The sequence below is a fragment of the Phalacrocorax carbo genome, chromosome 17 (assembly GCF_963921805.1).
Source record: "Phalacrocorax carbo chromosome 17, bPhaCar2.1, whole genome shotgun sequence".
Classification (NCBI taxonomy): Eukaryota; Metazoa; Chordata; class Aves; order Suliformes; family Phalacrocoracidae; genus Phalacrocorax; species Phalacrocorax carbo.
This window is the reverse complement of record NC_087529.1, coordinates 10306693-10332958: the sequence shown is the minus strand read 5'-3', so window position 1 is coordinate 10332958 and position 26266 is coordinate 10306693. Positions and strand designations below refer to the sequence as shown.

General features: G+C 43.2%; 1 protein-coding gene and 1 long non-coding RNA gene across 2 annotated transcripts; one reads left to right on the top strand and one right to left on the bottom strand.

Annotated features, from left to right (window-relative positions):
* Nucleotides 1–822: 822 nt before the first annotated feature.
* On the bottom strand, nucleotides 823–10369 carry LOC135316110 (uncharacterized). Its single transcript, XR_010375558.1, has 4 exons — nucleotides 10286–10369; nucleotides 2972–3167; nucleotides 2667–2732; nucleotides 823–1884 (listed from the first exon to the last, which is right to left on the bottom strand). It is a non-coding gene; the product is annotated as an uncharacterized LOC135316110 (long non-coding RNA).
* Nucleotides 10370–16216: 5847 nt separating this feature from the next.
* On the top strand, nucleotides 16217–23708 carry RFC2 (replication factor C subunit 2). Its single transcript, XM_064467843.1, has 11 exons — nucleotides 16217–16378; nucleotides 17120–17189; nucleotides 17840–17881; nucleotides 18295–18401; nucleotides 19561–19662; nucleotides 20271–20371; nucleotides 21098–21255; nucleotides 21623–21688; nucleotides 22178–22258; nucleotides 22604–22717; nucleotides 23400–23708. The coding sequence occupies exons 1-11, from the start codon at nucleotides 16284–16286 to the stop codon at nucleotides 23508–23510; spliced, it is 1047 nt and encodes a 348-aa protein (XP_064323913.1). The 5' UTR covers nucleotides 16217–16283; the 3' UTR covers nucleotides 23511–23708.
* Nucleotides 23709–26266: the final 2558 nt, after the last annotated feature.

Below are 26266 nucleotides of genomic sequence, written 5' to 3'. Positions count from 1 at the left end.
GTCCTTTGCTTAGTCCATTTTTTAAAGATTGACAGTTGCGCTTAGCCAGGCTTGCACAAATAAAGGGGACTTTTATGCCTACTGACCTCAAAGGTAAGCAAACATCACCTATATTTTGTAAACTCAGGAATCAATATTTTCCCAAGGCCAACTCTAATGCAGCAGCACAGCTGGGTGCAGAACCTAGGTGGCTAGACTCTGGGCATTATCACGTTATACTTCACTCATAATGGGATATTATGGGACAACTCTGCGTTTTTCCAGTTGTCAAAGCATCCGGTGTACCAGGCCCAGCCATTTGCAAACCATCCAAGCTCTGTCTCTTTGCATTGCCAATCAAAATCACTTCTGACTTGCTTACCGTTTTTCATTGTATGTCAAAAAATGACTCCCCTCTTCTGCTGCTGCTCCAAGTGCGTGCCACCAGACTTTCCTCATTGTTGTCAGGGGTGTGAAGATTTATGGTTTTTTCTGTCCTGGCTGAACAGGGTCTGTAACAAATTGAAGCCAGCCTGTACTTTATGTAAAAAAGCAGTCTATTTCCCTGTTCTTTGGGCCCTGACACAAGTACTATTTCAGACCAAACAGAAGCACCAGATGTTTTCTACCAGAGCTACAGAATGCACAGTGCCTGTGAGAGGCAAGAGAGTCCCGTTTCCTTTGCACAAACTGGAGTGTGTTAGAAGATCAAAGATAAGGGATGGGAGCCAGGATGAAAAAGCTTCCTCTCTGTGCCTAGAACTTGAAAAAAGATTTCAGCACCTACAACCAAAGCTGTGTTTATTGGGGAAGAGGGGGGAAACAAACTCCAATTTTGAAAATTTAGAGAGAAGCCAGACTTTTCAAATGTCTCTGGCAGGCAATGCACAGAGCTGGTGTGGTCAGCTGGCCTGACTGTGGGCACTGACCACTGAAACATCCAGTCCTGCCACTTTGGGTTCCTAGCCTTTCATTCTCCAGCAAAGCAGGGCTGGCCCCAAAAAGGCACTGACACTGTAATTTAACATAGGGCACACTTTCCCAAAAGATCCCAAAGCACACATGAAACAATCTTCATAACAAGCTGCAGATGAGAAAATTGAAGCATAAAGTAATTTACATGACTGAGTCCCGTGCAGGATCACCTTCAGTCCACTAATTTCCAGCCATTAAAGCAGCCAATGAGCTAGTTGTTCCCAGCCAGCTTTGCCTGCTGGGTGAGACATAGGCCTACATTAATGAGATCTGCTAGAGGTCTGCTTCCATACTGAGGTGTGGAATATTAGCAGCTCTCTGTGTAAGGCCGAAAGAACACGCAAAAGGTAGGAGACCATCCACAGTACAACTAGCTGCCCTCTACTTCCTGCAAACTTATGTATGTTTTTAATTAAGGAGAAGTTTCAACCAAAGACCCTGGCTGACCTATATTTAAATACCACAGTAATGAGCATAACATAAATACGTCACTCAAAACCCACAGCACATCTTGTTTCAGCATCGATGGAGGGGAATGGGCTGCTAACCTGTCTCTGGGAAAGCGCCGGATGATAGTTAAACTGCCTTTTGTTCTCTTTCCACAGAAATGTCCATGCAACAGAAGCATGCTATTCTGGTAGAGGGGAACTATCTACCATATGTTAGAATTTCAGTTTTCCCACAACAGTACGTTTCCACCATCAACCCATTCAACCATCCCAGCTGTCATTTTTCAGTATGACATTAAAAAGTTTAAAGAATCAGTGTGATATCTTTCTATAAAGGAGATTATTTCTTTACGCAGAAATAACATGTCATGTGACAGCAGAGGAGCAAGATGCCCCAGATGTCCTCAGCCACCAAATGGATACTGCTGGAGTGACTGCCAGGCAGAAAGGGCAGTCACGACTCCCAAAGATCCCAGTCTTCCTAAAACACACATAGAAAGGCTGAGAAAGCCTGATCCTTTGCCAGGTGTTCATTTTCATTTTAGAATATTTATTACAGAAAATCCTTTGTAATGTGGATTCTGTCTGCCAAATGTCATGATATAACCCAGATCCAGGAACTTGCACACACTTCTTCAATTTCCTGCCAATTTAGTTTTATTAATTGCACTACCTAAATTATATGATATGTTTCAATAAGGAATAATCACCGTGAGAATGCTGCCAGTGTGGCTTTCTATAGAGCACTGTGCATGGACACATGACAATTGGACTCTAATCTAGTTTCTGTTTTTACTGCTGGTGTAAAACGGAAACTCCCTCCATCTCAACAACTGTTTTTACTAACAGTGAAAGAGGAACAATGATACTGACCTGATCTGTGAAGTGCTTTGAGTTGACCAGACTAAATGTGGAAGGTACACATTAAAATAGCTTATGTTGCCTACTCTAATATTTGTCTCAGTCCTAAATACACACAGACAAGCTCAATGAATGATGCAAATGCTTAGTCCTTCTCAGTCCTGTCAAAACTGACAACTAGCCCTGATCTTCAGGGTGCACTACAGCCACTAACCCGACAGTCCACACAGCGCCCATAAAGAACACGCTCCATTACATAATAAAAGCATGCAGACACACAAGAACCACGTTTAGAAACAGGGGATGCAGTAATTATGCCCAATATTCCTGACAAGACTGCTCTACATGCCCCTCGCTGCAAATATCGGGGCTCAGTCACACCAGTGTGCATGGCAGTCCTACCTTCAGACAATGCAAATGCACTCTACATGTCTTGTGTTTGGCTGGTGGAAAATGCCAACTGCTCAGCTGTGAAGATACAAAAGAAAAAAGTAAAGGAGGTAAACTGTGTTTTCTCTTACCCTCTTTAGAAGAAACAGAATCTGAGGAGGGTGGCAACAAAAATAAAGTTAACAAGTAGAAAAATACAATTAACATAAATTAACCTGTGGAACTCAGTGCCAGAATATAGTAAAGGTAATTAAGGTAATTATATTGCAGTGGTAGCTAGGTTAATTCCAATTAGGGTAAAAAACTATGAGACAAACCTTAACTCTTGATGAAAAATAAACTTCTCTGGACAGATTCTGTAATTGGTTGGTATCATGCTTAAGGTCTGCCTTTCTCTCCTTGGAGCCTGTGATAAGCCAGCTTCTCAGAGGGGATATTCACTTCAACAGGCATCTGGTCTGTTCCAGTAGATAATTCGCCTGTACCTTTCACTTTATAGTCTCTGCAATATGTCTAAGAATGCATGTGGCAAAAGAACAGAAATAGCAGATTACTATCTATTTATTGAAGAAAGGAAATAAGACATTAATAGGGGTTTTTTGTGAAAAACATTTAAAAATATGAATTAAGCCATGTCACACCCATCTAACATGCAAATTGTATGTATAGCTAAAGAAAAGAGATGAAGATATTTGCAGATTGGGCTTAAAATATCTTGGAAACAGCTGCCCTCCCAACAGACTGAAAATTCATTTCCTTTTGTATACTGGCAAGTATGGCAGAGAAACCCACCCACTCACATCCGTACCTATGTATCACACCAAAAGCTATGATTTTTAAGCAGACTATAAATACTGACCAAAAAACCTAACAAATGATCAAATCTCATCAGGGTTTTTTTTTTGTTGGTTTTTTTTTTTTTTTTGCAAGTGGTCTTGTTTTAAGAGATTATTAATAATTTGTGACATCAAGGCCATAAAACAAAGCCATGACCATATTGCAGTTCCAGAGAAAATTGCCTTGAGAATGACATACTGCAGTGACCTTCAGGTCGCAACAGCCAAGGAGCTGAAGTTGGACAATTTCCCCACTTGTGGTCCCCAGCTCATGCTGATCCACCTTCACAGGGCTGACATGACTGATCCGGGGAAGAACAGCTGAGTAGATTTGTAATGCAGATATTTCCACAGAAAATAAAGAGGATATTAGATGTTAACACCTGTAAACAGCACTTCAAACTTGCAGGGCAGTTTCACTCCCCCTATCCCTACATTGCAAAAAAACCCATATTGCGATATTTAAGGATCAGTTTGTGTACCTGGTATATCTAGAAGTACATAAGCAGGTCAATCTAGGCAGCAGATGAAAAGAAACTAGAACATTGTTGGATTAATTCCATCATTGCTGCATTGAGACGGTATCGTTCTGAGAGGTGTGGAGTGCATAAAAATTATCGTAAGCCTGTACCACAGAAGCAGACAGAAGGGGGAAATACTTCTTTTGTACCAGCACAGGCCTGAAGGAGGCGGGTGTCATCCCCAACACAAAACAAGACCTGCCCCACAATAATTTTGGCATTTGTTTTCACAGGAACTGTGTCTGCAGACTGCCAAAGCCACGGACTTAGCCAGGATGTGCTGCCACCCAGCTCTGTGGGAAGCCAGTCTCTGATCTCTGAAGCAGATGATTATTTGCAATCATTTTCAACCTCCACAACCCTCTGCCCTACAGCAGGCTGTATGATTATATCAGCGAGAAAGATGTTTTTGTCACCCATTGCAATGAAATGGCATCCAAGCACCCGGTGCTGGGAAGCACGTCATGCTCCCAGTCTGCTGATTCCAGTAGGGAACCCAGGCCCCAGTTCAGCAGAAATCGTAAGTGCAGGTTTAACTTCATGTCTAGGAGCAACCCCCATGAAATTAATTAGATTATACACATCCTGAAAGTCAACTCCATACCAAGTGTGCACTGTTGTTTTGTGGCTTGCAGGTGCGCAGCCCCCTATCGGGATCAGGCCTTTCCCTGCGCTATATTGGTTTGAGGCAGCAGAACACAGGTGCGATGGGATGCCATTAGATACAGTACTAAGCTTTTAGCTTGTAAACCCTTTATTTCTTCAAGAAAGATCCACTTTGTTGCAGCATTTGATTTTCCAATTATATTCATGCCTTTTACCCTGTTTTCCAGCTGCATAAGGAAGTCAAATGACTTGCTCAAGGTTACTCTGACGATTGTACTGGGGGAATAAAGACTATTTCTGGCAGCTGAGATGTCTTTTCAATCATTCGTTTCCATAAAATCCCAGTTCTAATAAAGTGCTTTATAACCTACAGTCCTGCCAGATGAGGTGTGTCTAGTTCATCTGTACAGCTTTCACTCCATGTGTGTCGTGGTTTAGCGACAGGTTATTTTCAATAAGTAATAATAATATTTCCATTCTGAGATGAGATATACTAAGCGCAGTCCTGTATATTACAATGCGCTGAAACAAGGGGTGTTCATAAAGGGCATTTTGCTGTATTCTGGTTTTATTGTGTCAAACCTTCACATCCACTAACAGCTAAGCCCAGTGAAGCGGCTGACTGATAAACCGTACAGTCAAACCTGTTCATGAGCTGCTCCATTCATATATCCACTTTACAACAAAGATTGTGTGTGCAGCTCTGTCTTTCTCTATCCGGCTCCAAGACACCTCCTAAGCCGAAGTAATTCGGTGCAGGTGGCATTTGTATTACCGTATCATCTATCTACAGGAGATGAACTCCTGACAGGCAGAGAAAGCCAACAGCTCAAGCCCAGCTCACATTCACCCTAATGACAGTATGTAAGATTTTCTGGCCTTTCAGCACCTCTGTCACCTGATGTCAGCATGCATTTCAGAAGGTTGTTAACTAGGAATTCACTGATCAGACAAAGAAGGTTGTCTCTGAAGAACAGTACAGTCACAGAGGACTTAGGCACACTCAGCTTATGTAGCCCTATCTGCTTGGGAAGCAACTTACCCAATTAAGAATCCTCCTATAGTGCATCAGTAAACGGTATCTTACATTAACGACAACTGAAAGACTGAACAAATCACTAAAACAACTGCATCTATTTCATTTTAGTACTCAGAGAACTGGATGAAATAACTAAATAATCACCAAATAACCATTGTAGAGGTGGGGGAATCTATGTTTCATGTTTAGGGGTTAAAAGTAGTATTTTTCAACATCTAAGACCTTTTCCTAAGCTACCGGTCAATTTGTATTTAACCAAGTAAACCTATATAGTGTGATACACAAATGTCCTGCACGTACAAACATGTAAATACTCGTGTTTAGAGTCATAGAATCATATACGTGTTTATTAACATGCATAAAACCTGCACAAATGTAATTGTGTAAGTACTTAAAGGAAGAGTCAATTGTACTCAACATAGTGGACAAAGGCCACATTCTAGGCCAAAACTCTCTCTTCTTCGGCAAGACATTTCAAACTTTCCTATTTCAGTTCCCCCACCTGTACATCGGCAGCACCTTTTTTCCAGCAGGTGAGCTGCCCAGATGAATGAAGTTTTTAGCCATTCAGTTAAAGATTCTATCAAAATATTACTAGCAAGATACATGCAGAATTGGAAAGCTAAATCCCAGAGTAGGCTTGGAAACTATTATAAAAATATACTGATATCTAGCAAACTGGCCTGCTCTCAGCTGATAGAAGTACTGAATTCAGGAACTATGTCAAGAGAACTATCAAGAGAGGGAAACAGTAGTGGTGTAGGCATCAGTCTCTGTTCTCAACTCTGGTACCAGTCTAATAGTCAAAAGCAATACCTGCATGAAAAGCTTTGCTTAGCAGTCTGGAAGTCTCCAGGACAAATAATGTTTAGGGAGATAATAGTTCCCAAAGCCCAGGAAGAACATACTAAATACTTCTGTGGGTAAGACGACACATTGCTGTTTACTCATACGGGTAAGAGAGTGGCATTCGACACCCTTTCAACTCGTCCATGAAGTTCTGACTTCAAAGTATGGGAGCACAAGTACAGTCACCAAAAGGGTAAATGCTATTATTTAACATTATTATTTGCATATCATGTCTATTAAATCTGAACAAGATGCCAAGACAAGAGGAGCTGCAAGAAAAGCAGAAAAGCAAAGCTAATGAAAAATAATCTTAAAAAAACTGGAAAAAGATGGAAAAATCATCATGCAATTCAGCTGGGGCAAGTGATTGTACAACTCTACATTCACCTGGGCAAATATAAAAAAAGGGGTGGGGGGAACACCAGGGAAATATCCTCTGGTTACAACAGACTGAAAACTGAACATTAGCCAGTGATGTGCTCTGAGCAAAACATAAATAATGGAAAATTTCAGTTCAAACTGAAACATTTAACTTCCTCAGTTACAAACTGCTTGAAACAAGGTATCACAAAGCGAGCTGCTCCTCAGGATTGGCTCCAGACAGCACAGTCCACACTGGAAACAGTCACTAGACTAAACCCTGGAGCCGTTTCCTCTCTTCTCTGGTCTCCCGGCCTGCAAGGGCGGAGGGATCAGCAACCACAGCAATAAAAAGCAGTGGCCACACCAGCTGGCAGTGGTTTCCTCCCTTCATGGCTCCAGGAGAACAGCTCATATTTTATTCATGAAAAACGAGGCCTCTGGAGGTCTAAGCAAAAAAACAGGAAGTAAATATTTCTTGGGGGTACTCGGTCGCAAGCTGGCAAGCGTCCAGGACATCAAGAAGGAGAGGCGGGGGTGGAGGATGGAAGCTCCCTTCGCAGCCTTCCCGCGATGGTGGGAAGGGGATCACAAAGGGCAAACTGCACCCTGAATCTCCTGTGTGGTGACCCGGTGAGGCAGGGAACAAACTGGGCTGGTGTCCTGTAGTGGGGATCCTGCAGGGAGCCACTGCATCGCAGGGGGAACACATGCTGCACGGTCAGTGTGGATACATACCAGGATGGGATCCCTCCAAGCTCTGGTTTGGAGAGGCTGATAGTTACCCCCGCCATATGCATAAGCTGTTGCTTTGAGTTCTCCAGGTAACCTCTCTCCCCACCTTGCCACACTCCTCTCATGTCCTAAAACCACATCACTCTGAAAGCTGTTTTGCATGTGCCTTCAGAATCGGAGCACACCTGAGCTCAGAATAAGCACCTTCCTGAGAAGAGAGATCTTCTCTCCCCACACAGCCAGACAGCCCTCTTCCATTTCCTTGTGCCCCCACATACAAAGACCACCCTTAATATCAGTAAAGAAAGCAATCTTCTGCAGTCCTTCGCTTTCCTGAGAAGACCAGCGTGAAGCTGCAGATGTCATTTGTCAGCCACTAACTGGAGGCACAGGAGTGTCCCATAAGCTCTAATTGCGTGCAGAGGAGCAACCATCGGTCCCCTTGCAGCTCAAACCTAACACACAGCACTGGCTGGGCCTATTTGACAAGCCTTACCAGCAGGGCTGACTGTTTCTGAACTCTAGTTACTTTGCACAGGACACCATAAAAAGACCTTTCAGAGAAGCCTAATTTCTGGAATCTGCAGGGAAAGAAAGAAGCTACCTATTACTTTCTGGCAGATTCCTAAAAGAGGATACATGCAGGGGAAGATTTATTTCTTGAAAATTAAAACAGAAATGTAGCATTTTACATTAACATCCATCCTTCATTGTTTTAATTACCGTCTAATGAATATTAGCCCTCAGAATAACTCCCCTGCAGGGCTGAGCAAATAAGAAAGAAGTCATAGCAGGGCGATCAGAATGAAAGGAAGGGAAAAAATGAGACAATAAAAAACCCCACACATCAGGAAAGGCAGAAAAATGCTCCCTGGGATGCAGCAGCCAACATTCATTTAATAATGTCAACATTTTATATGCAAAGCTTTCCTGGGTGGCGGTAAAACATATGGATTAATAATGGCATGTGGTGGGATTAGATAAAAAAATAAATTAATATTTAAGGTGCTTTTATGGTATGGGGGGTGAGGGGAGGGAGAAATAATTCTCTAACAGTGCAAGCATCACCTAAGATTACTGTTGTAGAAAGAAATTTTAAAAACAACAAAACCCCCTAAAGACCACCCCTAAATTAAATCCTGGTTTTACTCAAGTCTGTGGGAGTTTTCTCCTGCGCTGCCAGAGGACTAAGACTACACTCATTTCTCATTAGTTAGCTTATTTTGAAAATCCCACAAATGCATCCAGCTGCCTCCAGCATGCAAATGCACAAAGGCCACTGGAAACTGAAGTTCAGGCAGGCAAATTCTGAGCTGGTATCAGAAACCTAAGCCTTCAGAGCCAGGACACTGCTCTTCAGTTACTGACAGTTTCTCCCTTACCAATGTGTCACCCCAGTTCCCCCTCAATAAATCTTAGCCACAAATACCTACAACAGAGATTACAAAAATAAAAACCAACCCACTTTAAAAGCTCTCAGAATAAATAGTTGAAGTGTTCTAACCAGAAGCCAATTTAAACAGACATTTTAAAATTCAAAGCTCTTTAAAAGCTTTACTGAAAATCAAGCTATTAAGAAAAACATTTAAATAAAAGGTGAGCAAAATCCTCACATCACAAATGTGTATGCTAGGTATACCGTATGGTGGCATCTATCCGGCCTCTGTAAGACTGATAGCAATTATCGTTGTCTTACACTTATCCAGTGAGCCCAAAAGCATCTTATAAAACCTGACACTGAACCTGCAAATGTATAAGCGTATCTTTAAGTATCTGCATATATCCTAAAGACAACCTGTCCATTTACCAAACAAAAATATAATGAACAAACCACACGTATGAAGTGGTTTCAGGCTTCTCCAAGCCAATTTTGACAGAAACTGTTTATCCTGTGACTTTCACTGTGAAAGCTATACAAACAACCAAGGAAGCACAGCTTCCACGCAACCGAAGGGCTCTTGGATGCATGAAACAAAGGAGACTGATACAAGAATTTTCCCTTCCTGCTACAGTTAAAGCTGCTTTGAGGAAATGCAGGTAAAAAGACTACAAAAGAAGGGATATATAAGCTAATGTTTAATTTTAATGGATTAGATTAACTCTGTTACTTCAACACACCATTAAAGCAAGATTTACAGGATACTAGACAAGAGAGGCAAACTGCCTCATTTTGTTTAAAATGCCCTGTTCTTACATAGTGCTTAAATGCAGTATCAATGAAGCGACAAATTACTCTGCTGCTTAAACAGAGCTCTCTCAACATTGGAACTTGCTGCCCATTCCTGTTGCATTCGCGTTTTGGAGGACCACCACCATACGACGGGTCAGTAGAAAAAGAGCGGCCTGGCTGCAGGGAAATCAGGTATTTTCAAGGAAGTCACTAGGAGATATTCCAACCTGACTTACTCAGTAAGGCACGCTCCGATAGGATTTGTTCACTTGGAAAGGGCAAAACCCAGGTGACTAATGCAGGAAAGAGAAACTTTTTTTTTCCTCACCCCCGTTTCTCAGACTTCTGTGTTAACTTCAATACTGTAACACTACAATGAACAAAAGATGTCTTTAATTGGAGGATGTACTGAGCATAATTAAGGCAAGGGAAATTTAGGGAGGCAGCCCTACATTTAGGGAGTTAGCCTAGGTGGAATGGGGCCTGGATTGCAGGGTTAATATCCCAAGGTTTACCTCTGCAGGAGTGTCCTGTCACATCTCATTTGAAAGATGCTGCCTGGAGCTCTAGGGCTGAGCTGGCACCATGCTGGTCTGTGGCCAACTCTAACTGTACAGTGCCAGCTAGTGCAGCGCCTGGGTTTCACTAGACTTTAACCCCACAAAACAGAATACACCTTCACCCAGTAATGCAGGACTGGTTCCTTTCATGTTCTCCCAGACTAAGGAAAGGTTCACAAGCCATTTTCTCTTGGGACAATTGAAGTCTGAGTGCATATTTTGGCGTTATACTCTAGACTTAATAAAATATACCAAATCATCATTTAAATCCAAACTGATATGCAGCCACTAAAACAAATCTTAAGAATACAAGTCCTAATTGTCCTTGCGTATCTAGCCACGACCACAACAAATATTTGGAGTAAAATTCACCCATACACACAAAGGTCTGAAGATAACGACCACATTTTTATTTTTGTCAGATTTTTTTCACTTCCTCTATCATAAGAACTCTACAGCCAAGCCAGACTTAACCCTTACCTTAACTGTTTGCTAAATTCCTCTTTTATGCTTTAGGAACTTCCTGGCTTGGAATATTGGAGCTCTTCCTTCTGATATTTCTAAATCCATGCTCTGCAGCCTTGAAGGAATCCAGAGTGCTACAGCCTGGTAATTCCTGGGCTCCTGATAAACAACATTATTGCATTTTCATCTTTTACATATGGGAAATGAGTGCAAATGAATGTTACTCTAAGATTTATTTTGTTACATTCAATCAAACAAGGCCTCTGATCAAGTTTTGGCCAGCATTTAAGAGACTAGATACAGCTGAAATGGATTGCATAAAGTCATGCAGTCCCAGTTAGGGGCAGTCAGTGGAGAATATTACCACACTGCTGACATATGGAACAAACACCAGAAAGTACACATGCTGATGGCACTAAACAGAAGTATCGTGATATATCGTGGCTGCACTGCGTCTGACCAAAAGTCAAGTAATACTGCAACTATCAAAAATATAAAATCCACTTTGCATCAACTTCATTGCAAATTTCTTTTGAAGTTTCTGATGAACATCAATCAAGCCAGTCCACATTCCCATTATCATGGGAAATGGAGGCCACAGAGACCAAGAGTTATGTTTGAAAACACAAACTAAGTGGCACACTGGTAAAAGAATGGATGAACCCCAACTGCCTACCTCCATTTCAAACTATTGGGTGGTGCCATTCACCAGAGCTTAGCTGACACGGCCCTCAAATCACTCCTCTGGTTTTGCACCAGCTCAGGGCTGAGTCTTCAAGCAGAAGGCTCACAGAGCCATAAGGTTCTTTCTTCTTCATCAAGATCCTTCCTCTTATGCAAGGGAGTCCCAGCAAGGCACTCACTGCTGCAGGATGCTCTTTGCAACATCTACATTTGGCAACAGAATTCATGCACACAACCGCTTTCTCAGCTTCCTTGGGGACAAGGGGGAGTCTGTGCCCTCCCCAGAGGCAGTGGTTTGTGCAGACAGAACCTGGCTACTGTCAGTAATGGTGACACGAGAACCTGACATGGAGGAGAAAAGATACTGCTCCAGCCAGCCCCGAGCTGCAGGTGCAAGTGGCCGAGTGCTCATGGGGTGACTGCGCAAGGAGAGAAGCACAGCAAGCACAAAGGCTCATTCCCCTCTCCCACACTTTCAGCTTTGTCAACAGCGTTAGTAGCCAACAGCTGCATTTTGGCATCTAGGAAAATGTATTCTTAAATAATTTACCTTTTTTTTGCAGACAAAAGAGGAATTCTAGGAGAAAGTCTTTTCTTTTGGCTGTCATAGGTGACCCTTTTAATACAGGTGTCCATACTCCCTCTACTGACTAAAGCTGTAACCACATGCCTGGTCTTGTGCTGGACACTCATCGTTCTCTATTATTGACTGAAAAAAAAAAAAAAGGAAAGGAAATTTCAATTACATTGTTAGTCTTAAGCATCCAAAGAGCAGGAGAGTAGGACTAGCAGGTCCCTGCTCCTGAATCCTTTTCTTGTAACCTAGTATAAAGCACTGGACATTATAATTTGTTCCTCAACACATGCATAAAAATTATAATAAAGCTTCTATGGCTTAAAATTGCAGTGATCTAAATCCACTCTTTTAAGTATTTTCAGGTGCTTGTAGAAAAGAATTGTAAATATATACAACATTAGACTCTCTGGGTAGCAATAAGCTGATATTGATTGTTCCCGCTACTCCATATCACCATGGTCTGTGACTTGCCTCACTTCTAGCAGTATGAATTTCCTAACTGCAGCCTAAGACAGCATACTGCTTGTAATTTTGTGTGACAGCATTAAAAAAACCCCAAACATTTAAAAGTACTTAATGAAAATGTAAAAAGCAATGAGGTGCCATAGAGAAAAGTGCTCAGGTAACAGGGTGGGCAGATATCGTGCTGTATTTTCCTGGACTGTTCTGGTGAGCTGCCATTGCTCTGCGGCTACTAGAGATGTTAACGAGAGGGGAAGGATCAGGCGGTGGATGGGGAAATGAACTAGGAGACAGCAGCGTGCTGGTGGAATGTGTGACCTCAGCCATTATATTTAAGAAGAAATTTTAAATGGCAGACATAACGTTAACATGAGCTCAGATCAGCACAATTGTACCTCCCAGGGACAGCCTGTAGATAAAGACAGGAGGAATGGAGGGCGCTGTGGTGCTAGAAAAACAAATTAATACATTGCATATACTGACAACATCATCCCTGGTTTTGCTCTCAGAGCTCAAGCACGGCAGCTCTACAGGAATCAGGGCCCCTGTCGGTCTGGGTGCAGACATGTCAAGCCCATGAAACTCTCTAGTACAGTGATGCCCAATTTCATAAAGCACCGTGCAGTCTCCCTTCTAACCACCCCATCATTACTTTCACTCCTGGTATTTGTACCAGCTTCGCTTTATGCTTTCAGCCTCAGGGAACACAAGATAAAATGGCTGGTAGCATCAGAATTCATTCCACTGTCTCCAACCTAACTGTGTGAAAGGGAGAGCGAGCAAATAGCCTCAAAGGGGACTGCAGACTCCGCACTTCCCTGGCAGCAAGGCCATCTGTGCTACGTGACCTACTTGTGGCTGCTGAACAACAGCACGCTGCAATAGGAGGTGACAGTTTAACAGCGACTGCAGGGCTGGTGGGGACGGGGAACGCACAGCCGAAGGAACTCTGCGCTTCTCTTAACACTGTAATTTAAGGTCTCAGCCCCTGGCCTGTCAGACCTGCTGGATAATGTATATTAGTGTTAGCCCTAACAATAACGGTACGGTGAACTCAGATTTAACCCAAAAGCAAAACAACCTTGAACACTAAGCAGTTCTCCCCTCACTCCCGCAACCACCATATATACGAAATTTTCAATTCCTTATGTGTACTGAATATGCAGTACAGATACATACTTCTCACTAATGAATGCCTAAAGTTATTTTCCTCTCTTATGCTTTATTTCTATTGCCTTCTGGATTTTATACCTCACATCCCCCATCATAATTTCATCACTGTTGCTCTTTGCTGGCTTCAACTACTGCTTCACTTTTAATGTCTCCACTAATTTCACTTTCTTGGTCAAACTCAAAACAAGCTATCCTTGGTTTCACTAACCATAGCATGCAAAACAGCAATCCTTTCGCCACAACTTCTGCATTTACCCAACCCTCTGATGAAACCCATTGCATTGGGCTTTAGTTTCCCTATAGGGGCTAAGGATAAGCCCTTGACTGGAGCCAGTCTGAGAAGAGCCTCCATATGGTCTTTAAAGGACCTGTTCCCTACATCAACAACCTGCAGCTGGGACATCCTTGCTCCTGGGATGGCCACAAGATTGCTATTGATTTCTCCGATGGTGATCTCCATTACTAGTAGTAGATACCATTTGAATACACCCAAGAGGAGCATTCCCCTTGCTAATTAAATCATTAGCAAAAAGCCTTTATCTGTACTCTATACTAATTACAAATACTGAGTAAGCTTTTTCTAAATATCTTTTGGGGTGGGAGGGAGACAGGTCAGAAAGAATAATCTTAAATTCAGGGTTATTCTCCTTTCATGATAATACAGTACATCTACTGCATGCACGTGTATTGGGGCACTGTTGATGACACATCAAAAGAGTTCTGTCATTTCAGCACTGAATTTGGAATTTATTTTATCCTGGATGTATCCTGTGATCTCAACAGACAGATGACAATAAAAACAGTTCATATTTTGGGACCATGGGTTTTAAAACTCATTCAGGCTCAGGTCTGCCTATCCACCTGCCACACATCCCTATCAATATTTTTGCACCTTCAACAAATACTTGTTCTGTGTTTGATAAACTACAGAACCACTGTGGATATGCAAGGGGTTACTGCCTATGCAGCGGCTGCAGCACTTTAGAAGACGATGCTCCAGGGAAATATGCATTGCAACTGGTTTGCTGAAATGTAACACAAAATCTGTCATCAGGCTCTCCGCAACAAGTCTTATGAATAGCCTTTCTTACTGTCCTTTGGGTGCTTATCAGCAGCAATCCTACACATACAGTGGGAGAATTAATGCTGGCCAGAAAAATCGTATCTTATCTAGAGGCGGGTACTTCCTAAGAGCGTAACAACTGTTTAATTTGGCAAGAAACCAAAGCATGCCCAGTGTGCTGTAGTGACAGGCTTTTATGACCAGCAGTGCTGCATGCAGCTGCAGTCTTTCACTGGCTCGTGCTGGGCTCTTCTGAGCGCCACAGCAAGTTAAATCCAAAGACAAGAGTAAGAGTGAGTCTGAGGTATTACAGGACCAATGTATTAATCTGGTATGTGTGCTACAAACAGCCTGGGTACTGAAAAAAATGCCAACTGTCTACGCCACATAATTGTTTAATTTTCTACTTTACCTCCGATGGAGGCAAAGTTAATCCACGGTTCATTCAGCCAGCCATGTAAAGGCTGCAGACCACTTAAAATTTAATCCTTACATTACACTTATCTTAAAACCACTAGGAACTATGTACAGCTATTAATAAAAAAAAAAAAGGCAAAACAAGATTACAGCACTGACCACCTTGCCTACATTAAAACTCAGATATGAAACTTTGCATAACGGAAGCTTCACCCTCCGGAGTTTCAGAAGAAACTCGGCAAACTCCATCACCGTCAGGCCACCAGCTAAACCAGTTCCACAGGCTGAAGGCAACGCTCTCACCTGCAAACATTCGTGTGCCAACCTCAAAACACCAAGTGACAGGCACTGACAGTAACACTGGAACGCAAGTGTTGTGGCAAGTGATAGGAAGTTACTCCCTTAGAAGAGCATCACTGCTCACACAGGGCTTCAAGTACAATCAGTTCCAAGTTCCTGCCCCACGCCGATCTCAAATTAGAAACGCTTCCCAACGAATCAGAGCCCAAAGCGAAGGGCATATCCTCTGCTCACTGAGCAAGCACAAATGTCATGACGCGGAGCGTAAGCAGAGCTTAAAGATGTATCAAGGCCCCAGGTTTAAAGCTGAGGTTTAAAGCTAGCGCTAACACCCCAATTCTAACGGTAGCACCAGAACCGCACTCCTCTATCGTAACATAACTTACAGTATTTTGCAATATATCTTTTATTGTTTTCATTTTATAGGGGGATAAAGCTAGCTAGAAGAAGAAACAAAGGTTTAGATTCCTGAAGTGAAAACCTATTACTGTTTTTATTAATTATCTTAACACTTAACCTGTCAGTAGGGCAGGAAAAGCCGCCAGGCTCCAGAACAACGCAGCAGAAGCCCAGCCAGCCGGGCTGTGAGCGACCCCCAGGCCCAGCCGCCCGGGCCCGGGCCCGCCGCCTCCGCCCAGCGCCCCCGCACGGCCGTGGGAGCCGCCAGGGCCGGCTGCGGAGCGCCCACCCGCGGGGAGGCCGCCCCGGGAGCGTGGGGAAGGTCCGCCCCGCGGGGCGGGCCCGGAATCGCGGCCCTCCCCTCACGGAGGCGGTGGGGCGGCAGGGGCCGGGCCGTGCCAGCCGCCGGCGGGATGGAGATGGAGGTGGAGGCCGTGGAGGACGAGAAGGCCGGTCCCGCGGCGGGCGAGAAGCGCGGACTCGCCGGCGGCCATTACGAGTTGCCCTGGTGAGCGGCGGAGGCGGCGCGGGCGGGGGGGCGCGCGCCGGGAGCGGAGAGGAGGGGGCGCGAGTGACGGCCGGGCGGCCGCCGGAGGGAGCCAGGGGCGGGAGGCAGCGCCGAGGGCGCGCGGTCATTGGTGCAGAGCGGGGAGGGGGCGGGGCCTGGCGGGGCACAGCCTATGGAGCGGGAGGAGGGCGGGGCGTGCCTGTGGCGGGAAGGCGGGGGCCCGCGCAGCGGCCTTGGGCCTGTATCGGCGCGGAGCCTCTGTTGAGGCGGTGGCGGTGGTGGTGGGGGCCGGCCTCGGGCTCCCGCCTTCCCTCCGCTTCGGGCCCTCTGGGGTGGGCGTGGAGATGGAGAGAGGGCACCGGCAGCCTGGGGTGGAGGGCAAGAAGTCCCCACCGAGTCCAGAGAAAGCCACTCCTGCCGTGTGTTAGCCGTGAGAGAGCGCACAGGGCGGCATCTCCTCTTAGCCCTGATCCCAGTCTGAGGCACCAAAATCGTGTCCGAGCTGAGCACGTTTTTATCCCTTTTCCTTTTTTGTACTAACCGAAGTGAAACAGCCAGCAAGGAATGGCTGTTGTGGAATGCTGTGCTCGGCGGTCGGGCGGGCCCCTGTAGCATTTGCCCTAGAGACACCTCAAGTCATCTTTGTCCCGCGTTATCTTAACGTAATCCTTTTCTGCCGGTGTAAAGCACTATTAAAGTTTTATTAGATGTGCTGAAGCGTGTGCGGTTTCACTTTTACAGGGTGGAAAAATACAGACCCGTGAAATTATGTGAAATAGTTGGAAATGAAGATACTGTGAGCAGGTTGGAGGTGTGTAGCTGTCCCTTTTATCATTTCACAGGTTAGCGTAAAAACCATAGTTCTGCATAGATCCACTGACCAGTAAAAGTACTTTTGTATTTTTACATCCATACTCGAGTATGTGGAAAAACCTTTCTGAGTCACTTAAGAAAGCACATGTTTTAAGACATGCTTGAGTGGTGTTCTCACCTTCTTGAAGTGGGATATTGTTTCAGTTGGCTGTGTTTTGATACAACTTAGAAAATTTGTAGCTGTTATAATAATATTGTTTCAATGAATAAATGTAATATCATAGGAAAAACCATAAATATAATGCTTTTCTGGAAGAAAAATATTTTCCTTGACAAATTGGTTTGTAAACACAGTATTTGTTAACAGGAGGCATATACTAACAAACATGTAACGGATGCAAAGGAGAGGCAAGAGTACTAAAGACCTGTGGGATTAAGTGCTTACAAGTTTTTCCATACTACTCTAAGGACTGACTTCTAATGGTTGAATTAAAAAAAAAATGAAAGCAGCAAGGCCCAAAAAAATGAAAGTAGGAGGGAAGAAAAGAATGGGTTAGCTCTGTTTCTTAACATGCTTAACATGGAACACAAGTGAAAGCTATTTGTTCCCACTGTTTTCTTATATAATTTTTTATTATTCTTTCTTAGGTCTTTGCAAAAGAGGGGAATGTACCAAATATTATAATTGCTGTAAGTATTGCTGTGTTGTACTGATTTTTACTGTGGTGGTCCTGGCTTCTGAAATCTATCAGTAATAGCTTCCCTGTATAGATTTGCATTGTGCCTGAATGTATTAGTAAGAGGGATGTCGACTGCATGGTCATGGAGCAGTGCTCTTGGCAGAATACACACGTAGTGAACAACCTTCTGTTAAAAACTAACTTGGCCCTCAGGTGCCTATTGAAGCACGTCTTGTGCTTCTCCCTGCAGCGTTCCTCTCCTCTGTTGGAGGCAGGATCCTGACCTCGGGCAGCCTGCAGTCTGATGTTCTCTCTGCAGTTCCTCTGCGCAGCTGTTTTTCGTGACAGAGGAGTTTTGCAGAGAGTACAGCTGAGAAAATGACATTAACTTTACCAGCAACTGCTGCATTGTTGCATTCCTAGGGTCCCCCAGGAACAGGTAAAACCACCAGTATCCTCTGCTTGGCTCGTGCTCTGCTTGGTCCTGCATTAAAGGATGCTGTTTTGGAGCTGAATGCCTCAAATGACAGGTGAGAATGAACAAACCTTATTAAACTTTTAATGAAGAAGCAAGTATCCCGTTTTATATTTAGTTCAACTCAGGCTGGCTTGATAGACTTAATGCTATATTAATGCTTCTAGTACTTATTTTAATGCAGTTTTTCCAACTAAAAGGTAGGCAATCTTTAATACCCAACTATCAACATACATATTATTACTGGATGGTTTATAAACTTGATAGATACTTTCATGCACAAAAATAGAAACCGATGGAGCGCAGAATCCGTAATGGTACTGTTTTCTTGAATTTACTTTAAAAAGTTAAGCTTCCAGCATTCTTGAAGATCCTCCTAAGAATGAAAAGTGAGCAAGTTGTTTGTAATGACACTCTCCAGTGCTTAGGAAAAAAAGTGAAGTGGTAGAAATTAGGGCTATAAGGGCAGCTGGGGATTAAAATGGATAAGGATGTTAGGTATGCAGAGGATACTGGCTCTGCCCCAAGGATCAGGCACTAAGGGCTGATTATACTTCCCAAATTCTGTAGCAGACCTGTCCTGATGTGTTCTGAGGACATTTCCTAGAGGGTTGTTTATGAGTACAACACATTTTACCGGCCTTTGTTAATATCAGTTATAGAAGAGCTAGACCACAACATTTGTTTTCTAAACCGAACAAAAAAGTAAAATCCTTTATTCTTAAAAGTAAGTCTTTGTTGGGACTGTGTCTAGGAAAGCACCCATGCTGTGTTAAAATGGTGCAGTCCGTCCAGCTGTTTTTCTTAAACTCTTCTGAGTTATACCTAGGTCTGTGGATGTAGCTGTGTGAAGTACTGGTGAAGTAGCAAAGCAGTATTAAACGCTTCTGCCCGTGTTCATTTACTACCCCTACCTTTTGCCAAACACAAGTAATTTTGTGGCAGTACTGTAAGGTTACTGATATATATATACTGACACCATTAAATTATTTTTTCAAGGCCTCTAAAAATGAGGATAATTGGTGTTTAAATCTGAATCAAGGCAGCGTGGCTTATGGCATGGTTTCACCACAGTTACACTGGCACGGCTGAAGTAGGAACAAACAGCGGGAGAGCAGGGAGCTCGGGAGCGCTTCAGCCGCTGTGGCTGCTGAATAAAATCTGCTACGTAATTTCACCCAACTGATTATGAATCACTTGAATTACTGTTCCAGGGGCATTGATGTTGTGAGAAACAAAATCAAAATGTTTGCCCAGCAAAAGGTCACACTTCCAAAAGGTCGGCATAAAATAATCATCCTTGATGAAGCAGACAGGTACGTTGTTTTTTTTCTTGACCTCAGCCGCTACGTGAAATGTGTTGCATCTATGCTGTGTGCAGCGTTGCTGTCTTGGGCAGTCGTAGATGTTTCTATCAGGCTATCAAAAATAATTTGTTAGGAAATAAATATGCATTGAACAGTGTTCTCATGAGATTACTCATATCAAGCGGAGGTCATTGCTTTGAAGGAGATACCGAATATTGGGGTGAAACACTTTGTGATTTAGCTGTGTATGAAACAGCATCTTCCAGCTTACTGGCTTTTTCTCTTGGAAAAGAGTCTGGCTTATATAGACAGTTTCACTGCGTGAAAATGGGGCGTTCTCCATCTGCATTTAAATAGTAGTAGTATTAGCAGTATTCTTCAGAGTATTAATGATATATTTTTGTGTGTTACTTTTATGGAGGTCCCGGGTTCTACCTGCACTGCGGGGTGATTTGTTCGCATGGCTAGAAAAAGCTGCTTACTTTACCAAGCCAGAATATCAAGTAATTTACAAAGCATTATTTAATATCTGTAAACTCTGAAGCTTGTATAAAAATAGTTATTAGGCTCACCTATAAGTCAGTGAAGGGCAAAATCTGTCCTCTTTTCTCCCCCAGCATGACAGATGGAGCACAGCAAGCATTGAGAAGAACAATGGAAATTTATTCCAAAACAACGCGCTTCGCACTTGCGTGCAATGCCTCTGACAAAATCATAGGTAAAGTGCTGCTACTCCCTGGGTGGTTTTGTGTCATGGTCTCCATACTGTTGGCTAACTTCCAAGGCAGTTTTCAGAAATACCTTGGACCTGCCTATTGCAAGAAACCACAGTACTTCTGCAAAATCAAACCACCCGTACATCCAGCTAATAAAAGAAGAGTATATTTGTGTAGCTGGTGATCCCTGTGAAGAGCTGTGTTTGATGGATGGTGCTGTGCATGACTGCAGAAGCAGATTTCTCATACTTTGGGCTTAATCTCCATCCAACTCTGCTACAGTTTAATGTGTTTGATGTGTTGTTTACTGGGTATTGAACCTCTTTTGTTGTCCTTTCTGAAACATAATCTTTAAGTTTGCCTATAGGCTAACACACTGTAGATGTTTAGACTTTTCTTGTTTAGCCATTAAAATGGCATGATAAACATACACATTCAGAAAACCGGCTGAGCAGAAGCTGAGCTTCATATATATATTCGCAAATATCTGGGGGAACTCAAGCAGCACATTTGGGCTCAAGTAAAGGACCATAACAATTGTATATGCTTAAGGAGATGCTATATTCTGTTTGGAGCTGACATGTTCTTTTTTCTTAAAAGAAGACAAAAGAAGAGTAAGAAGCTGCGATAGCTTCTTCCAAGATGAAAACAAATGGGGTTTGGGTTGGGTGGTTTTTTGGTTTTGTTGAGAAAAGAGGGAAATGCTAATTACACATCTCTGTCCTCAGAACCTATTCAGTCCCGGTGTGCAGTGCTGCGTTACACCAAGCTGACAGATTCACAAATCCTTGCAAGGCTACTGAAGATTGTTGAGAAAGAGAATGTACCATATACAGATGATGGACTAGAAGCCATTATCTTCACAGCCCAAGGAGATATGAGACAGGTAAAAGAAGAAAGGCAACGAAACAAAGGCTTCTGTTTAAAGCAAAAAAACCTTTGAATTGTGGCTCTCAAGGATTTATATTTGGAGAGGTGAAGCAAAGGGGACGAGACCAGTGGCACAAGAGTAACTGAACTATTTGGTTTTGTGAGGTTTTAAAGTGGATCTGATCCTTAAAAATGAATTGGTGGGAGCAGGGTACAGAATTTGTGGGAGGAAACAAAGTCTGCATACATTTGTGGTTTACTCCGTTGCTTAATTGAGAACTGCTTATTTGGCATCATTTTCTGAAAAGCATCTCATCCTGAGGGGGAGAGTGAGAAGTAGAGCATTTCAGAAAATAAACAAAGTCCTATTTTTTCTTTCACAGGCATTAAACAACTTGCAGTCCACATATTCTGGATTTGGCTTTATAAACAGTGAAAATGTCTTTAAGGTTAGTAATAACATAAAACAGTGATGCTAGAAGTTGAGCGCTACAGCTGTGTGAGAACTTCCCTCAGATATATAAGCCTTGAAAGCGCTTTGCTGGTTTGCAGACAGCACTACGTATGTAGCAATTACAGCATTAGGCTGTAAAAAAGCACAAGTGCCTTTTGAAAAAGAGAGTGTTCGCAGTCCCTAATGGCACGTCTGAGACCCTGTGGCTTTCCAGCTCTCTCTAAGCACATGAATCACATAACTGCTGGGAAATTTCACAGTGATAACTATTTAATCTATTACTTGGGGGTTCTCATTTCATGCAGTTGAGCCTGCCATGCAGGATAGCTCTGTTACCAGAAGAGTCATATTACTTAAAATTTAATCTGTATTATAGAATGTGTCTGATTCAGTACTTCAACTGTATAGAAGCTTGGTTAAAATACCAGGGATTTAATGCAGAGTCTTCTAATATTTTGAAGTGTAATATTTCCCTTTGATATAGGTATGTGATGAGCCTCATCCTCTGCTTGTGAAAGAAATGATACAACACTGCATAAATGCAAATATTGATGAAGCGTACAAGGTTGGTTTTCATGTGTTGTGTCTGCGTAGACGGACACATTTTCTCTCAGAATTCTTGTTTGTTTTGAAGAATTCACAGTGTGTGTTGTTTTTTAAGATAAAGGAAATACCATGCAGATGAGTTGATGAATTAAATCCTTCTTATGTGGGGGTCTGTTCAGATGAATCAGCCAGAAAGCAAAAAAAACCCAAGTTGTACTGAAATTACTTGCTAAACAATTGAGGTTAAATCATATAAATAATACATACAGTTCCAGTAATTACATACAGCTCTTCCAAAAGTGAATATACTCGACTTACCTGATAAGTTTTGCAGATAAATGAGGGGTTATTCTTGCCTGCACAGATTCTTGCCCACCTGTGGCGACTTGGATACTCTCCAGAAGATGTGATTGGCAACATCTTCCGGGTGTGTAAAACCTTTCAAATGCCAGAATATCTGAAACTGGAATTTATCAAGGTTAGTACTGACCTTGTTCCTGGTGGGGTCTTTTGGGCCTTTTTAAGAAGAAGCTGTGGTCCCTAATACAGGAGCAGCCTCAGGGTTTTCTCTTTGAGATTTGCTATATATTAGTGCGCAAAAAGTATTTCTTAACTTCTTATTGCTGCTCCCCTTCCCGCTCTGCGTCGTCAGTTTGTCAGTAAGAATGGTCACTTGAAGTTTAAAGCCTAACCTCCAATGGAAGTGCCAAAGGTCACTTTAGTGATCAACGAGAATGAATAACAGACGTAATGCTGCCTGAATTTATTATTTACACCAAAGCCACAAATAACTCCCTGAGAACTTCCTTCAAGTGCATTCTTGACTGTAGTCCAACAGATAGTAAAATATCAAATTATATTAACAGCTCTTTGACAAATGGTAAACTGGTATAATGGAATCAATCTTCGTATTTAAAACCTGTCCTCAAATGTACACACCTTGCTTCTTATAAAGGAAGTGGGGAAATACAGGCTTTGATTTTAAAGGAAAAAAAAAAAGGCATTCTCGTTGGTTTGCCTGAGAAGATAGACTTCTCTGAAGTTCGAGTGACTCGAAGTTGGCCTGTTAGCAGTCAGGGATATGTTCTATTTGGTCATTAGTCGTACTGTACATAGACTGAGGAACAAAACGGAAGATTTTACAATGTCTTTATCACCAGGAAATCGGGTACACTCATATGAAGATAGCAGAAGGTGTGAACTCGCTTTTACAAATGGCTGGACTGCTGGCCAGGCTGTGTCAGAAGACCGCAGCCCCCGCAGCAAGTTAAGTATTGCAGGGAGCTGAAGCCGGCATTCTGGGAGGTGACAGCCTGGTGCGCCAGGTCAGCAGCTCTGTGTGTGTCCTGCATTCGGCATGCAATGAGCCTCTTCCCTTGGTTTCGCTAAATCACAGACGAATAACCAGGTTCTATTCTAAAAATGTTTTGTAATTTTTTTTATTTAGACCAATAAAGATTTAAAATTTACTTTGACCCAAGAACTCTTACCTGTATAACCGAGGTAGAGGAGAGGAATGCGACAGTCCAGAGCAGTAAGGTCTGTCTAGTGCAGTCAGCAAAACTGCCTGTGTCAGTGCCACCATGTCCTAACAGCAGGAGAAACAGAAACTGAATCCTGGTGTTAGTGATTGCACTCCAAGACTGGTCGTGAGTGGTGGTTTCACTGAGACCAGGAAGGAAAAACCTTTGCACAAAATAAGGCATTTAATGAAGTTACAGTTGAAGTACGCTGAGCAGGTGCCTCTACTGGGTGCTGTTGATGTCCTACATGTAAGGAAGACATTTTCACCAAACAGGAGAAATATTACACATTTCTTAATGGGGCAGCTATTTATTTTTTATATTTCTTTAAAAAACTTACCAAATGCTGTGACGCTCTGCATTTGAGTTCCTTTTTCTGTTCTCGCTCTCCAGCTTAGGTAATGTCATTTTACTATCTTTTCAGTGTACCAAAAAGCTACTGCATCATGCTTTCCTGTCTCTTTGGTGTTGGAAAGCACCTTGGCAGTGCAGATGACCGACAAAGTGTGAAATGCAGAGTGAAAGCAAATATAAATTGAATTTTACCACCTCCATATCAGACATGAGATACGTGTCTCCAGGCAGAGCTATCTTAATATAATTAAGTACATTCTGATTATTGCAGTCAAACAGAGCACGGTAGAGGTGCAAGTTACTGGTGCCTGCACTTCACCCTCCCTGTTCTGTTGATGTTTTCCACCCCAAGTATTCAGCTGCCCACGCCACAGCTGTCCCAGTGCCAAACTGATCTTCACTGGCAGCGTAAGCCGGCTTTGGTCTAAAGGCTGGCCCCTGCGCTGGAGCAGTGGCTGGTTACACCCTCTGCTTCTCTGACTCAGGCACAGGGGTAACGAGTTTCAGCAGCAAGACCTGGTAGTGTCTTAAGTTGCCCCGCTGAGACTTTCTGCAGCTGCTCTGCCAGAGCCTGAAAACAACCCTTTGTAATTGGCAGTGCTGGAGAGCAAGTTAACTGACAGCTAAAGCGCAGACATATTTGAGCTTTCGCCCAAATGGAATAAAGCAAACAGCTCTTGGAATAATAGATGCTGTTCTCAAAGTACATTCTTCCTTCACTAGAAATTTCTTGAACTTACCTTTTGATTCCCAGCCACCGAATTGTCACTACTGGCACAAATGCTGTTTAATAATTTATATTAAGGGGCTTAAGATGCTGAGTCCTCTACAGACACAGCGTCACGGCTTTTGTCCCTGAAAGCTTAAATAAGGCACATTTAAAGAGCAGGTTAATTTTGCTTTGGCTGTACATCACAGCCAGCCTACACTTTCTTTGCTTTCTAGTTAAATATAGTCACTGCTGAACGGGGAAGGAAGAGGTGTTACAGTGGAGGTTTCATAAAATAGCACACGCCGTACCAGGAGTCATAGGGCTGGTCCTTACCCCGCTGGATGTACCTACCTGCGCGTCGTCTGGTTTGCTGCATGGTGCCAGTCGGAGGCTGAGAAACATGGAGGGTCACAGTGCCTGTTCCTCCCTGCTTTAGGTGGTTTTCTTCCTGACTCTATTCAGTAGCTGCTTTTCAGCTCCAGTTCGGAACTGATTCTTTGCTGGGCTAGCCCTCTAGAGCACTGAGGGGACATAATCATACTCACTTTTCCTGAGAAGAGGACAGTATGGATCCCAGGGGCCACCAATGCAGCCTGTTCTACCCACGGTGGTTGCTCACCCTCTCGGTGTGCAGAGCTCTGCTTTCCGGCAGCTAGCTAAGGCTCCCCAGCTCCACTCAAGAGCCACACCAGCAGTGCCAAAACTACTTTTCTAATGCATCTTAAATTGAAAACAGGAAGTGAATTGCTCACTTGGCTGCCTACCTAATGTGAGGAAAGAGATACATGGACCCAGGGGAGCTGTCATTTCTCCTTGCCGTTGTGTTCAGGCAACACAGGATCTGGTGATTTTGGTTGAGCACCAGAAATCCTTGCCCACCTGAAAACGAGTTCTGACAGGACAGTGCGTCAGTGAACACAATCGCACGTACGTACTCACTCGTTGCAAAGAAAAAACGTAAGGTGGTTCAGAACAAGACTAATAACATTGATGAAAGTTCCCGTAACAGTCCCTGGATATCTTCCAGCACAATGAGATCACTGGCTGAAATCACTTCAGGAGCTTCAGAAAGCTGAGAAAGGATTTATGCCTCTCTACAGCTGGCTCTTCTGGAGAGCTGCAAGGGGGCGATTTGCTCAGACTCCCAGTAAGAGGAGGGAAGATGCTCTATATCCAGCTCCCGCCCTGTCTGCTTTGGCTCCACGACTTTCAAACTTGGATTTTGGCAGCAGAGGAGCCTCATCCCAGGAAAATGTAATTGGTCTGATCCGCCTCCCTGCTTAGCGAGGAGAGCAGCAAATCTTATTTTAATGTTTTGGCCGTGCGCTCACCTAACGGCTAGAACTTTCTGGGAGTTCTCTAGCTGGATCTATTACTGTGTGCCAAGGATCTTTTACTGCTGCTAATCTTCTCCTAATCATTTAATGACTCCCTCCGG